This window comes from Melospiza georgiana, chromosome 3 (genome assembly GCF_028018845.1).
Source record: "Melospiza georgiana isolate bMelGeo1 chromosome 3, bMelGeo1.pri, whole genome shotgun sequence".
Lineage (NCBI taxonomy): Eukaryota > Metazoa > Chordata > Aves > Passeriformes > Passerellidae > Melospiza > Melospiza georgiana.
Window position 1 is genome coordinate 15,089,774 of NC_080432.1, and position 15,509 is coordinate 15,105,282.

General features: G+C 44.3%; 1 protein-coding gene across 15 annotated transcripts in view; it reads left to right on the forward strand.

Moving 5' to 3' along the window:
• Window positions 1-15,509, forward strand: part of CCDC88A (coiled-coil domain containing 88A) — a 71,485-nt gene that overhangs the window by 51,560 nt on the left and 4,416 nt on the right. For 3 of the 15 annotated variants that reach the window (XM_058021204.1, XM_058021205.1, XM_058021209.1), the window contains 9 exons: window positions 192-406; window positions 5,159-5,242; window positions 6,281-6,484; window positions 6,773-6,844; window positions 7,394-7,480; window positions 7,604-7,660; window positions 7,805-7,885; window positions 9,275-9,531; window positions 10,746-12,607. In XM_058021204.1, coding sequence (XP_057877187.1) covers window positions 192-406; window positions 5,159-5,242; window positions 6,281-6,484; window positions 6,773-6,844; window positions 7,394-7,480; window positions 7,604-7,660; window positions 7,805-7,885; window positions 9,275-9,531; window positions 10,746-11,759 — 2,071 coding nt within the window. In that variant the 3' untranslated portion in view covers window positions 11,760-12,607. Of the gene's footprint in view, window positions 1-191; window positions 407-1,174; window positions 1,193-5,158; window positions 6,485-6,772; window positions 6,845-7,393; window positions 7,481-7,603; window positions 7,661-7,804; window positions 7,886-9,274; window positions 9,532-10,745; window positions 12,608-14,925; window positions 15,026-15,509 lie in introns of those variants that run through there. The other 12 variants (XM_058021214.1, XM_058021215.1, XM_058021210.1 and 9 more) reach the window with 11 other exon arrangements.

Consider the following 15,509-nt stretch of genomic DNA (forward strand, 5'->3'; position numbering starts at 1 on the left):
TGCTGAACAAACATGGTGTAAAATAAACCAGCTCTAAAGCAGGGCAGGCCTGTTCTGTTCCCGCTGAAAATGGAGATTCCATTACATTCATGGGAGCAGAATCACGTCTGCCTTGCATAGAAATCAGTTGGCTCTACAGGCCTAAGCAGTGTGGTGTAAATGCAGTGAATGTGCTGTGGTTTTGCTGACAGAAGGGGCAACTGGATCACGCTGAAGATGAGGAAGCTGATCAAGTCCAAGAAGGACGGGAACCGCGAGCGCCTCAAGTCGGTGACGCTGACGCCCACGCGCTCCGAGTCCAGCGAGGGATTCCTGCAGCTGCCCCACCAGGACAGCCAGGACAGCTCCTCCGTGGGCTCCAACTCCCTGGAGGATGGGCAGACCCTAGGCACCAAAAAGAGTAGCAGTGAGTACTGCAAACAACTTCGGTCCCTGAATAAACCTTGGCTAAATGTTGGAAACAACTGCGTGTTGTGGAGGGTTTGTAAAGATCGTTTCTAAGTGTGTAGGAATGAAGCATGAGTTAATTTATTAAGGGCAGAACTTCTTGCACACTCCCTGAAGTGTTTGAGCAGAGCTAGTTTTGAGCATTTCTGTATCTCAAAATGCAAGTGTTAAAATATACTCACAGTGCCTGGGTAAGATGAAGCAGGTGCTGGTATACTGGGTCAGGTGAGCAGGATTTGGGATAGAATGTCAGGTGTCACCACAAGGACCCTTTTTGTTCTCCCTCTTGTCCCAGCATGACTCTTTCCCCTTGTCTTGGAAGTGTTTTCCAAGCTGTGGCTGTGCTAACATCCTTGAGTTGCTAAAAACACCTTCTGTCTGAAGGTGTTCCCCCAGCAAAAAACCAACTGTGAAATTTGGGTTTTCTCACAAAACCAACAATGAAATTTGGATATACAACAGGGAGTGTTAATGTAGAAACACAGCCTGTTAAAAATACAGGAATTGTTACTGATCCTGAAATTGGAGTGAAATGGTTGAGAGGGAGAGTGAGGACCTACAGAAGTGTGATTAGATGGAATATTCCAGATGTGCTGACTTTGAAAGATTTGATAGCCATCCCATTAGGGTGCCTCCATTAGGATATGTAAGACCAGATTCTGTTTATTATTATTTATTATCTATGTCTTTTGTTCTTCACTTTTGGCATGAATCATAAACTGCCCAGTTTCTCACAACTTGAGAGGTAGTTACAGCCAAGTTATCAGGATGTAATGGTTCTGCTTAATAGCTGTGCACCAAAAGCATTTTGGCTATGCATGTAAAAGCATCAGAATCCATGTGCATTAACAGTCACTTCCAATGTTTGCACTACTACTTTTAAATTTCATGTATTGGGTTTCAAAAGACAGCAGGTCTGGGGTTTGTGCCAGCTGTGAATTATTACAGCCATTAGGATGTGATTGATTTTTTTTTCTTCTGTGCTTCTTGCAGAAGCTTAGTCAAACTTTAAAACATCCTAAAAAATGCTATTTCAGGAAAAGTTAAAATCAGATCTGTATTTTTTAATAACTGAAGAAAATAGTTCAAGAGTACATTTTAGCACTTTTGTTACTAACTTACCCCTTTGGGGACCTCAGCCTTTTTCAGTGTAGGCATCAAACCAGGTACTTTTAAACTTTTTTCTAAAAAGCAACTGTTGCTTTTACATCCAAACCGTGAGTGGTGTGGAACTGGGGAGTGACTGGAGCTGTCCTGGCTGTGTGTCAGTGGGAGCTGGGAGTGTGCACGCTGTGGTTCAGCCCATCTGCATCTGTGTCAGCAATGTCATGTTCTGGAAGGGCTGTTCTGTGACAGTTTTCTTTGCATGATCCTTGGGACCTTGTAGTGTGCAGTTACCCTGCTGGGGAGCCACGGCTGCACTTACGGTGGCTGAGCCTCAAAAGAGGTTTGAAGCTGTTCAGACCTCATTAATTTTCTACTCCATGGACCTTGCTCATGTTCCCCTTAATCCCAGTGTATTTATCCACAAACTGGAAGGGCTGATCTAATTCCGGATCCTGACCTTCCTCCATTACACATGTCGCCATGGAAACCAGAGTTTTGGAGAGAATTCGGATGCATTTTGTGCCAGCTCAGCTCTGAGGCAGAGATCTGAGACAATTTGTGCCTCACAAAGCAGAGAGAATCTCTCAGTGTGACGATGCTGGTGATGGTGCACATTTTGCAGTCTTCTTCTTCTGCTCCTAGAGTGACTGTAAGTCCTGAATCCTGGAATTTGGGTCCTTTCTTTTCCATGGGAAGCAGTTTGGCAGTGGCAGCTTCCACTGAAGGAGCTACAGGAGGGAGCAAACAGTGAGTGCAGCCTGTTTGTGCCATGCTCAGGTGTTGGAGCTCCCTGTGCTGGCTGAAGGCAGCTCTGGCTCTCGAGGAGTTCTGTGCCTCCCTGACCTCCAGCAGCTGGCAAGGAGCTGGTTCCAGTGAGGTCAAATGTCCTGAGTGTCCTTGAGGAGGCAGGAGAAGGCAGCTCACCCTCCCTGGCACAAACCAGCAATATTTGAGCTGGAAGACTGAGAATCTGACACAGAGATCTCCAGGATACACAGGGCTCACATCCCCCATTCCCTGTCAGAGATACTGATTTCAAAAGTGTTTGCTGTCTGTGACATCTGTAGTTTTTCCTCTTTTGTGGGTGGTGATGGAGATTGTGTTTTTCCAACACAGGCCACTTTCTCATGCAAATGTTTCCAGGTGAGCTGTTATCTCCCTGGGAAAGGTGCTCTTGGCACAAAAATCAGGTTACCCTGTTCTCAGAGAACACCACCTGAGGTCTCACAGCGTGGCCAGGGCCTGTGTCTGATCCCTGTGGGAAGGAGGGGGTGCCTGGAGGGCTTTTGCTGTCCCAGCACAGGTTAATCCTGCAGGAAGGGTGTGCTCCTGACTGCAGGGCTTCACCTTAGCTTTTCATGGCTCCTTGTTCCCAGGTACTGCCCACAAATTCTCATTGATCACCCTCAGGATCAGGTGAGTGCCGTGGACCTGACACTGTGCAGGGCTTTCCTCTGGATGGGGCCATTCTGAGCTTTTCCAGACAAAACCCAAGGCAGGCAGAGGGAATTTTTGTTTTCTGTGGAGAAGTACATATATGCTTTACTGGCTTCTACTTTAGCCATTCCATGAAATTAATAAATTCACAAGGAATTAGGGCTGTTAGCAAACTGTCATCTCTACTAGAACACCAGTAGCAGGTATGCCATGTCACAGAGGGAATAAAAGGAATGTTCTGGGCTCCCAATACCGAGGCATCTTGAAGGTTTTTGCATCATATTTTCTTCTGTGCATGAACCAAAACAAGTCAGGATTTTAATACAGAATTCCCCAGAGGATTTCAGGCAAACAGGAGAGTTACAAAATGGAACTTTTCCTGCTCACATGAGGAATTCTGCAACACTCATCATTCATTCTCAGCTCAGAAAGCAAGAAGGTGTTCATGGAATATTGAAAAGACAAAGAACAGTTGATTTTTGCTGTAGCTCTGCCATCCCAGGGTTAGTTATTAGAATTACTATTCCAGGACATGTTCTGAGGTGAATTCTGTGCAGATACTACTGACACAGTTTCCCCTCCAAGCATTTTGCCTTTTGATGCAGGGTTTGCAGGACATCAGTGGTTGCAGGGGAGTTTCCTGGTGGGCACAGTTGCCGAGAGCCATAAATCAGCCCTATTGCAGGGGATCTGTGTTAATGGACAGGAAGGACAGATGGCTGAAACTGCTCTTGAGCATCCTCTGATTACTTTTTAATAAAATTAAGGAGTTTTTAGTGAAGAGGAGTCAGTTATCTTCCATAAAGGATGACAGAGGGATGAGTTATTTTGTCTGTAAAGGATTACAGAAGTTACAGAGGAATTTTTTTTCCTGTGTTGGTTGTCTTGATGACAAAGAGATAGAGCAGGATGACCTCTGTGGTTGGATTGGTTTGTGAACCTGTTCCTGTGGGTGCTGGCATGGGAAGAGCTGGTGGAGAGGCAGGAATAGGGAATGTTTCAGTGGCAGGGTGGCTCATGTGCACTTGTAAATGTATCTATGATATATATGCACTGCTCTGTACACAGAACTGCTGTGTGCCAGGCTGGGGGAGCAGGGCACACCTCCCAAAAGGGGCTGCAGAGACAAAGCAGGCAGAGCCTGGTCTGGCAGACCTCTGCAGAAACCAGAGCTGCTACCATCTCTGCAGAAATCACCACTTTGGGGAATTCCATCCCCTGTCCCCTTCTGGATCTTTCCATGGTGGCTCCTGTGCCTGGCATCAGCCCCCAGACTTATCCCAGGCAGGGCAGCAGTTCCTAATGCAGAGTTCCTGACTCCAAGGACAAGATTAACTCTTGACTTCCCCCTCCTCCCTCTTTTAATACTATTTGTAATTTTAACTCTGTAATTCTCCTGGTAGAATTTAACTCGGTTTTCCTTGGGCCCTCCCAAAACGTTACAGCAACACTCACATTTGGATTTTCTTTTGCTGTTTTGGGTTTTTTTTCCTTTGGTGTTTTTTCAGCTAAAGTACTTGCACATTTGAAGCAGATTGATTTTAGTATTTTATCAAAATACTGCCCACAAATTATATTGATCAGAAGGCCCTTTTGCAGGTTTTCTATGAGACAGTAGATGACCAAAGTTATTACTGAGCACAGAATGGAAGAACTGAAGACTGATAATAGACTGTGTCCTCTTAGATTTGCAGGCAAAGCATTACAGAAGTTATTTGCCCCCAAAAATAAGGACAATGTGAACATATTTTAACATAGAAATTGTACTTAGGGTTGCTTTCATTTTCAGCTTTTTTTGCTTCACATTTTTCTTTATGTTCAAAAAAATGCTGTTTTTCACAGTAAAGATTACTTAGTGGTCAATTCCTGTAATCACCTGCAAAGAAGTTACATTTATTTTTTCAGGAGCTTCAAACTGTATTATCCTCTGCACTGTAATTTTCAGTGCATTTCTGAGTGATCTGTGGAAGTTTTCCTGTTTCAGTGTACTTTCATATTTCATTATCACCCAGAAGCAGGAGAATGATAGCTTTTAGCATAGCATACCTAGCTTAAACTCAGACATTCATTTCTGTCCTTAGTTTCAACATTTAACTTCCATCTGTTCTTCTCCCTTTTTTTCTTTCATTTCCCTGTTTCCGTTTTTCCTCATGCTATGACATAAAAGTGGGTGCACTGAAAAGACTGCCCTTTTTGAGGAACAGACCGAAGGAAAAAGACAAAATGAAGGCCTTCTACCGTCGCTCCATGTGTAAGACTTTATGACAGTTCAGCTTCTTCTCAATGGCTACACTGGCTTCCGTTACTAATTTTTCACTAACCTCTCCCTGGACTGCGCTCTGTTTTTCCTCCTCTTTTGCAATGTGCAAGTCCTGCTACAGTACAAGGAGCTGGAGCTTTTTCTTTTTACTTTTTCTCCCCCCCTCCCCTTTTTTTTTTTTTAAAAACAACTTTGGCACTGAATACTTTATGTGTGTGCAGCTGTGCACACACACGTAGCCATGCACATGCATATAATCTATTCAGTGCCTTGTGACTGCATATATTTGTATACATAGCTGTCTATATACACATGGCCCCATGTGTATATGAATTTACAGTGCACTGTGTTAACGGAAATACTTTGAAATGACACGTTTCATAAGCCTTTTGTTCAGAAGTCACTGTAATTTTTTTTTTTTTTGTTTAAAGCAAGTGTAGGAGATTGTGCAAGGCTCTCTGGTGGTCTGTCACTCTGCGAGCTCGTTCATCAGTTCTCGTTGCCAGAATGCTGCATTGATTTCTTTTGTTTCGTTTTGTTTTCTAATGAGGGGTGGACGGTTTTCTCGAGTTTGGGGAAGTAAAGGTGAATATCATCAGCTGTGGTATTTTTCAGATCCTCTCTGTGTTGCTCTGTAAACCCCAGTGTGCCTGCAGTAACCTGCACTGTACAAGGATCCCGTGGCAGCGCCGGCACTCCGTTGGCTGAGCACCCGTGCCCGTTTTGTCCCCGCTCATCCATCCCATTTTCTCACGGCAAGCGGCTGGCAGAGCCTCTAACAGCACCTGGCGCATGGCGATCCCTGCCACTCCCGTTTTGAGCACCTCCCTGCGCTCAGGAGCCCCGATCCCCTCCCTCCCTCCTGCCGAGCCTGTTGCATGCGGTACCCGGGGTGTGGTTTGCTCCTGCCGGCTGCTGCTGCTGCGGGCGCTTTAATGCTTAGAAAACTGTCCGACCTTTGCAATGCAAATTAACAACCCCAGCAGGTACATTGCCCACGCTGATCATTTGCTTTCATTTGCATCCCAGCCATGAATGACCTGGTGCAGTCCATGGTCCTGACAGGAGGACAATGGACAGGTAGTTCTGAGCATCTGGAGGGTCCTGATGATATATCCACGGGTAAAAGGAGGAAGGAATTGGGAGCTATGGCCTTCTCTACTACAGCTATCAACTTTGCCACTGTCAACTCCTCCACAGGCTTCAGATCCAAGCAGTTGCTAAATAATAAAGGTATAGGTAGAAGCTTTTTGCACCCTGATGTAATTATGTAAATATTGGTTTCAGTTAATGTTTTAAGTTTTTCAATCTTAATGATCGAGTTGCAGTGCTAAAATAATGAACTGGTTTAATAACTGCAATCATAAAATGTTTCTAGGTTTTTCCTATAGAATGTTTCCTAAGTAAAAATTGATTGCTTTGAAAAGTACTTTAATTTTTACCATTTAACCAATGATAAGTATTTTAATAATCTTTCCACTTTATTTTATTTTACATCTTCCTTTATGTCTCTGTGTGTAGATACTACATCCTTTGAAGATGTAAGTCCACAAGGTATTAGTGATGATTCTAGTACAGGATCAAGAGTTCATGGTAAGATGTGAGCTTTCATTAAATTAATTAAGGATATATGATGTGAATGTTAATGAATTTGTGAAAATATAGTGAATGGCATCATTGCAATGAGCATGCTCTCTCTGATTTTCATATCTCTCTAATGTATTGTATCATTTCTTCAGATTCTCCTTTCTCTCTTAACTACTACATCAGACAGATGTTCTATATCTCTGGTAGAAAGTATTTGTGAAGTGCATCTGAACAGGATCAAAACATTTTCCCTTTTAGTGGGAAAATGTTTTCACTTCCATTTGGAGTTGATAGTAAATAAAGGAAGTTAGCATTTCAATCTTTAAAAATCAAGTCCTAATCTGGCCTTTCAATGTTTAGTTTTCAGTGAATCCCAAATTTGCCATGTACTATAGTTTATAAAATCATTACGTGTTCCTTCAAGCAAAGCTTTGAAGTGAAAAATAGGCTATTAATAGAAGTGGAGTTTTAAGTGTACTATAAACATTTACAATGAGTACAAGCAGCAAACATTTTGGAGGCTACTAACAGTGCATTTCCCTTGTATTGGCTTAGGAGTACAGGATTTTATCTGTGCAGATGCTCTTGCTCCTCCTGTCCGTGGCCTCCCAGCCCTGTGCAGGGTTCCCTGTCAGATCTGTTGTAAGTGCCGTGACCACAGCAGCCCCTGCATGCCCCTGTCTGATCCCTGCTTCCCCTCTCAGTTTCAATTCTAAACTAGACTCTTTCTCTTTTCCTCTCCTCTGTACCTCGCCATTCCTGTAGTGCCCTTTTCCAAAGTGTCCTCTTGGACCGCCTGGAAATTCCTTCGCATTCTGATCTGTAAGAAACCACTTTGTTCCCATGGGCATGCTCAGCCTGGGAGGTCGTGCATGATCCTCTGAGCATTCTGGCAGCAGAATGTGAAGGTGCAGTGTCCTCTGCTAAAATGTTGTTCATCATGGTGTCTCCTAATTTTCCATTCAGCTTCCAGACCAGCCAGCCTTGATAGTGGCAGGACATCCACTAGCAATAGCAATAACAATGCTTCACTCCATGAAGTCAAAGGTATGCTGGGGGTGAATTCACATCTGTGCTTCATTTCCATTCTTTTCTCTGTGAGATCATCTGTAGAGGTTCAAAAACCCCCACAACCAAAAACCTCCCACTGCACAGCCCAGCCTGTGCTTCCTTGAGTGTTTCACAACTTTCTTTCCCCAGATTAGAAGCACAGGTATTTTATGGTTTTAGTAAATATTACAAAGGTGGTGTTAGTTTTTTAAGTTACCAACTGTTTTAAATCAAACCTAGCCTGGATAACATTGTTATAATAAGAAAAATAAGAATTCCCCCCCAAATTACTTTAAAAGCTTTTTAAGCTGAGAAGTTGCTCTTTTTTTTTTTTTTTTTTTTTTTTACTCCAAGCATCTCCTGCACTGCTGCTGTGAGTTGTGTGCTGTACAACTGCACAAAATGGCACATCATGTGATTCATGCTAGAAGCCTTTATATTTTGGTTTTAATAGATTATTATTATTCTTGGTTTTATCAGTATTCTCTAAATTTCATGTGTAAAGACCCTGACTTTTTTTGTATCTCGTGGCTTTTTTAGCTGGAGACTGGTGTACAGACTAGACTAGAGCACTGCCAGCTCAGGACTTAATTTAATATCCATGGCTTGCATCTCTTAAATGGTGTCTGTTTGTCTGGAAATTTAGGAATGAATGCCAGCTGAATAATTCTAATAGTTTTTTTTATATCTGTTCAGTTGGTCCCTTGAAGTCCTCCTTGCCCCAGTGTCTGTACAGGTTTAGGCGTTTCCACTGTAAACGATTAATCTTGGTTCAAACTTCATTTCATTTCTTAGGAGTGACATGAAGCTGGAAATACTTGATTATCCATCAGTATTTTTTAAGCAATTGATAGTTCCTGACAAATAAAATGAACTGGTGTTGTGGAATTTATTTTGCATCTAACACCATGTGCTTCCTGCAGGTCCCAGTTGTAACAAACTAGGAGTAACAGCAGGAATTGTTGGAGAAGCAGCAATTCTGAGTAGTTCTTGTTGGAGAAAACATTTTATTTCTATTCACTCCTTTGTGTGTCCTTTGACATTTAATTACCCTGTGCCTCTCAGTGATGCTGAATAAGAGTGGAGATGTCTCTTTAACCTCTTGGAATATATTATTATGTAGGTGGAGGCCCAGATTATAAGTGAAAGGTAGTTTTTATTTTAAAAAAAAATTGTGCCATGTTTGAAGAGCTGCAAAAGGTAAGTCAAGGAGTCAAGGGAGTGTAATTTTACAGAGTAAAAAAATAACAACTGGGCTTTTTTTAGTCTATTAAATAGAATGAATGCTAACTGAACCTGGTAACATTCCAGGTTTCAGTGGGGTTATACAGGTTTACAGCTTTTTGGTGTGTTCCTAATGGAAATACCTCCTGCCTTCCCCCAAAGCAGGTGCAGTGACCAGCCAGAGCAGGCCCCAGAGCCACAGCAGTGGGGAGTTCAGCCTGCTCCAGGAGCACGAGGCCTGGTCCAGCAGCAGCAGCAGCCCCATCCAGTACCTGAAGGGCCACACCAGGTCCAGCCCCGTGCTCCAGCACAGGACACCTGAGAGCCACAGCAAACCCCCCAAAACGGGCTCCCCTGGCAGTGAAGTGGTCACCCTGCAGCAGTTCCTGGAGGAAAGCAACAAGAGTAACTCCAGTGAGGTCAGTGGGAGAGGATTTAACTACACAGAGCCCTGTCTGTGGGTTAATGCAGTTAATGAGTTAATGCAGGGCACAGAGAGTTAATGCAGGGCACAGTGAGTAGAAGTCCTGAAAGATTTCTTGGAGCTGTGGGTCACACCTGCACTGAGGGGTCACAGGCACTGTCTCCTGATGCACTGTCTGGTTTCTCCAGCAGGAAATGTGTGGAATTTAGCAGTTTGACCCTCTGTGGTCCCTGGGTTGGGTAAGAAAGTCAACCTGTACTGACAAAGGTGTGCAGAGCTTGGAGTGGATTCACTCTTCTTCCTCCAGTCCAGCAGCAGCTGCTGTCACATCTGTCCTGTATCAAGCACAAGGAAGATGTTTGACTTCATTCCCTGAGGAGACTCCTGTCTGCTTCAGTTTCATCTTCTTAACAGTACTGGGAAACCAAAAGTGACCTTGGAGCTCACTGAAATCTGACTGGAGTAAGATGAAGGAAATGTTTTTGTGAATCAGTGACAGTTTCTAAGAAGCCTCAAATCACCTCATCTCTGCTGGAATTCCAGGTTCTGCATCCCTGGTTCTTGAGCAGATCTGTCCAAACTCCTGTAGGATATCATGCTGTAGGATAAAGCCAGCCAGTCACTGTGACTGGGGCCTCTCAGGAGTGTGGATCCAGGGTTGTCTGAGGCAGGTGACAGAGATCTGGAGAAAATTCTGCATTTTTTGGTTAGATACTTAACATGGCTCTCACTCGTGGTCTCCCTGAGAAGGATTTTTGGATTTTAAGCACTAGACAATGCTCTACTGGCAATATGAAATAAAAAACCCCACCTAAGTCATCAAGCCAGGTCTGCTGCTGTTCACAAATCCCAGAGCCCCTTTCATAGCCTCACAGACCCATTCTGGATGGAAGGGTTTCAAGCTTTCCAGTCTTCTGCCAGAGCATTTCCCTAATGCCTTTAGCTTAATTCTTCCCTAGTTGTCTCTGGTACCATTTTGAAAACAACTGCAGTCTTTCTTCACTGAATCTGAATATTATTCACCTAAACTCTTTTTTTGTAAACTGTAGAGAAGACTCCTAAGTATGTATCATAAATGTTTAATTCTGCTTTTAGAGATGAAAAATTTTTAAACCCAAATCTTTGTAGAATTGTTAATATATATCTACAAAAATGCTTAAGAAAAGGTAACAATTGCAATTTAGGAAGGTCTGTTTTCTGATTTTACAGATGAAGTCTGCAAGTGAGGAGAACCTTTTAGATGAAGTGATGAGGAGCTTGTCCGAGTCTGCGGAGCTGGCAGGGAGGGAGAAGCTGCGGAAGCAGCCGGCAGCTGGCTGTGGGATCGTGAGATCCCTGAGTGTCAGAACCACGGGGGATTTCTCAGATGGACGATCCCTCAAAGCAGAGCAGCTTGTGAGGCCCAGCCTCAGGAAGGCTGAGGATCTCTACTTCAGCAGCTCTCCCATCAAATTCAGCTCTGGCGCCCAGGGGAAGCCCCGCTCTGTGAAGGAAAAGATCCAAGCGACGGTGACCCAGCGACAATCCAGGGACTGCAACCCCTACGCCACCTTACCTCGTGCCAGCAGCGTCATTTCCACGGCAGAAGGCAGCACCCGAAGGACAAGCATCCATGATTTTTTGTCTAAGGACAGTAGGCCGCCCGTGCCCGTGGATGCAGCCCCAGCCCCGGCCGACAGGAGTGCTCCGCCCGGCTCCAGTGAGTACTCGGCTCTGCGGGTGTCCTCTCCTTGTGTTCACGGTGTGCCTGCCCGGGGGGAGCGCGGCCCGCAGGGAGAGGCGGCTCCCACGCTCACAGCGCGCCCTGTAGGAGGTAACTCTGAGCTGGCCAAGCCTTCCAGGATGGAAAGGCCAGGTGGTCGGGAGAGGACTTTGCCGAGCGCGGGCGCGTTCTGGGATAAAGCCAGCGGGGCTGGGAGTGGCAGTGCAGGGTCCTTCACTGCGCCCCAGCCCTTCCTATCCCTCAACACCGAGTTAGTCAGCAATATCAGTGGGTTGCCCCCGAGATCCACCTCCAAAGCAGCTGACCAGGCAAACGTGTCAGCGTTCAGGTCAGTGCTGAGGAGCCAGGAGCAGCCTTGTGCTGCTCCAAAGGCCCAGGGTGACCCACGGGCAGCTCTGACCGGGGACCCTGTCCCTGCCCCCGGCCCCACTGAGGCCCAGTCCCCGCTGCTGGTCTCAGAAGATAACCAGACCCTGTGGTATGAGTATGGCTGTGTATGAAGGAAAGCTGTATTATTAAATATTTATGTCTAACATGCCATAAAGGTGTTCTCCATGTCCACTGGATGACAGAGGAAACTTCCCTCCAATGAAGGAGTCATTGCTGTTTATCCGCGGGGTGGTTGTTCCCTGTGGACTCTGTGGCATGTTTGAATGTGGAATTGTAACCCCACCAAAGTCTGCATGAACCATTAATTGCACTGTGTATATTTTGCATGCCTTTATAATACAAGCTCTATTTTTATTTGTCATGCATTGCAAATATTTTGGTGTTTTCCTGTTGGTTACTGCTGCATGTTAAAGCGAGCGCATGCCCGGGACGGCGCAGGGAGCAGCATTCCTGGGACAAGGACAGCACTGGCAGGGGAGCTCGAGCTCTCAGGGCTCTCAGTAATACACTGATTATCTACCTAGAGGGAAAAAAACCTTTTTGTTCTTCTTTCAAAAATGAGGTATTAATGGAAAGAAGCATTTGGAGATATCTCAGTGTCTTCTTAGCCTTTTCATTTATGCTGTGTCATGGCATAAATGCACAAGGAACAAGTGCCCAGTAATCCACATAATTCAGTGCCTCTAGTTTGCACAGTAAATATTAATTACTGTCCATACTGAGTAATAAACGCACAAGGCCATTCATAATCCTGAACAGAAATGAGAATTCTTACAAAGAGGTGATAAATAGTTGCATGATACACAGCACTTGTCATGAAAAAATGACCTTTTCCACCTTTTCCCTTTGGTCTGCTTTGTCTTTCCAGTTGTGGGTACAATTGTGGTGAAGTGTTTGGTTTTATCAGGGGTCAAATAACAGGCTCCTTGTGATGCATAGGAATAAAAAACTGTCTTGAGTATGGTGGAAATTCATTTTTTCTTGTCAATGGAAGTACCACTGATGTAATAGAAAACAAATGGTGTAACAAAATAGCAGAAAATGTTAAATTAATGCAGTTAAATAAAAGAAAAAATAACAAAGTTGCTTGCAAGGTTATGGGAGGATATGAATACTTCAGCAAATAACTCCTTAAATTCCAGATGAGCAGCTAAAGAGAAATGTTGAAAAGTAATTAGTTAATGTGCCACTGGCTCTGCACATGCTTGGAACTTGTCAATGGTAAATTCAAAGAGAGTTTAAAATTGTATCAGATTTGAGCTATAATTACACTAGGATTTGGACATGAGCACTTCTTTGCAAGAGGACATTGTTTATGGCAGTTACAAAAAATTGGAATGACAGTATAGCTAGAGGAAAAATAATTAAAATTGAAAATATATATTGAAAACAAGTGTCACGTTCTGTTTTGTACAATTGCATTTATTCTGCCAGCAGTTTTGTGGCAGTCACAGAACCACTGTGTGGGCTGAACTTTTAATTCCTTAGTGCTTAGTTAGGGAGGGGCAGTGAATCCATAGCTCCCAAGGAAGAGCAGCAGATATCCCATGTGGGAGTCTGGAAGGGCTCTGTTTTGTGTGGGATGGGAAGCCCTGCAGTTCATGAACAAGGGGAGGATACTGAATGTGTGTGGAGAATAAAATGTTGTTTGGAGGATGTGGCACAGTCCTTCCCCAGGTCTGCACCACTTGTTGTTATTGGGCTGATAAATCTCTCACTTCTCCCAGCACTGGGCACAGTCAGTTATTGCTGTGTTCCCTCTGGAACTATCTCAGCAGCAAAAGAATGAGAAATCTGAGCTATATAATCTCAATTTCACACATGTTTACTCTCACAGAGCAAGACCAGTGTTCTAGTCTTGGGTTATGCCATTTTACTTCAGTTCATCTGTAGTTGTGTTGGGATTAGGTTGGAGGTGAGGAGCACCAGCATCCCAAGTGATGTGTGCACAAGGCGTTTTGCAAGTTGTTTAAAGAATTGCAATCCTAGAGAGCCCTTAATGCAAACTCATCCTGAGCTGCCAGGCTCTGGCTTTTCTTCCCTGTGCCCTGCAGAGCCACTGCTCAGAACAAGGTGTGCAGCTGCTTTAGGTCAGCTCTGGCTGCAGAAGCCTCAGGTGTGCTGTTGCCTCCTTCTCTTGCTTAGGTTCTTAGACAGTCACACCTACAAAAACTCCCAGTATTGTCCTCAGCTTCCCTCTGAAACCCCAAGGGCTTTGGAATGGCCAGGCAGGAGTGTCCTGGAGCACCAGTGTCTCCAGTCTGCTGGAGCTGGAGACTAACCTTGTCCAGCTCAAGGCACTCTGCTCTGATTTGTAAATTTGCAAGGAATTGCATTTCAGTTCTGAGGATAATAACTTGTTTTGTTCCACTGAGTTCAGCAGCAGCAGAAGGATCTGCAAGAGAGTGTTTAATGGCTCTGAATAATGTCTTATCAACATTTGTTTGTTACATATGAAAAAAAGAAAATGTTGTCATGGACAGAAGGATCTTTTTTCTCCTTCACATTTTGGATGTTTGTCAATGGAATGTCTGTCTCTGTTCAAGTAGTGGAAGGTTCCATGGAATTCTTTCCATTCCCAATCTCTGCTGCTCCTCAGCCCCATGTGCATGGCAGGATGGAGCCCTTGCTCATTCCTTGTTCCTGCTGTCTTGGGCAGTGCTGAGTTAGGGCTTTGCATGATACTGATAAACACTAAATGTGTGGCTGCTGCCCAGAAAGGTTTTGTTGTTCAGCTCAGTCATTTGCTCACAGTTGAGGTTTGCCTGGCTCAGGGTTTGCTTGATGCTTTGCTTTCAGTGACTGGTGAGTTCAGATCTGCATTTTGCATGTTTGAGCTGTTGCATGCAAAGACAGTTTTGTGGTTGTGGAGCTGAATGTGAATGTTCCTGTCGGTGTGCAGCAGGTCAAAACACAGTGAAAGAAGTTCTCTGCTAGGGCCAGTCAGCTGTGATTGCACCTCATTATTGCTTTTTATCTCCATTCATGCAGAAATGTAGGGTTGGTGTAGCTAAAGGTGACATGTATCTGACTGTGGCTTTAGGAATAACACCTGGCTGCTGTAAGTGCTGAGATGAATGTCAGTGAGTGTAGCTGAGCAGGCACTTGCAGTGAGTTTCTTCTGTCCCTCTCCTCTGTCTTTTCCTCCTAAAAACAACCAGGAAGTGTTCATGTATCCTTTTGCTCTCCTAATGAGTAGAATGTGTTTTAATGCATGAGGGTTTTTTTCATGTCCTGATAAACACAATGAATAACCTGAAATGCTTTTCTCTGCAGATGTGGAAGCTATCCCAGAAAGCAGAAATTCAAAAAACAGGTCTAGGGAGCAACAAAGCTCCTAATTCTATTACCCACTACCTGAGCTGTGGGCCAAGTGGTGAGTTTCCTGCCCAGCCTGTAAATGAGATGAATTTCATTTACAACAAACTAACAGCATTCCATCCCAGCCCCAGAGCACATTGCATTAACCAGATGTAAATCCCGCTTGCTTCCCTGGCTTCTCTCGCGCTCACCCATTAGCCTGGGGCCTGTGGCTCTCCAGAGCTTCTTCCAGAGACAGGAAACCTCGTCCTGCTCAGCCTTTTGCCTGTAAAAATGACATTTAGTTTTAGTTTTCCAATCTCCTGAAGAAGAAAGTTCAAAGAAATCCCATTAAGAAGTAATACTGAAGTCAGTTTTTTAGACAGGGACAAGTAAATCTGAAGGAAGCGTTGAACAAAACTCAGAGTATTCAGTACCCCATGGAATCTGTGTTGTTATAAAGCTTGGTTTTGGTGTTCTGTCCTCTTCTTGACTTCCCTGAGCCCCTTTGGTGCATGCTGTTAGTGCTGTTAGTGACTGAACTCTGTGTGTTGTGCCTC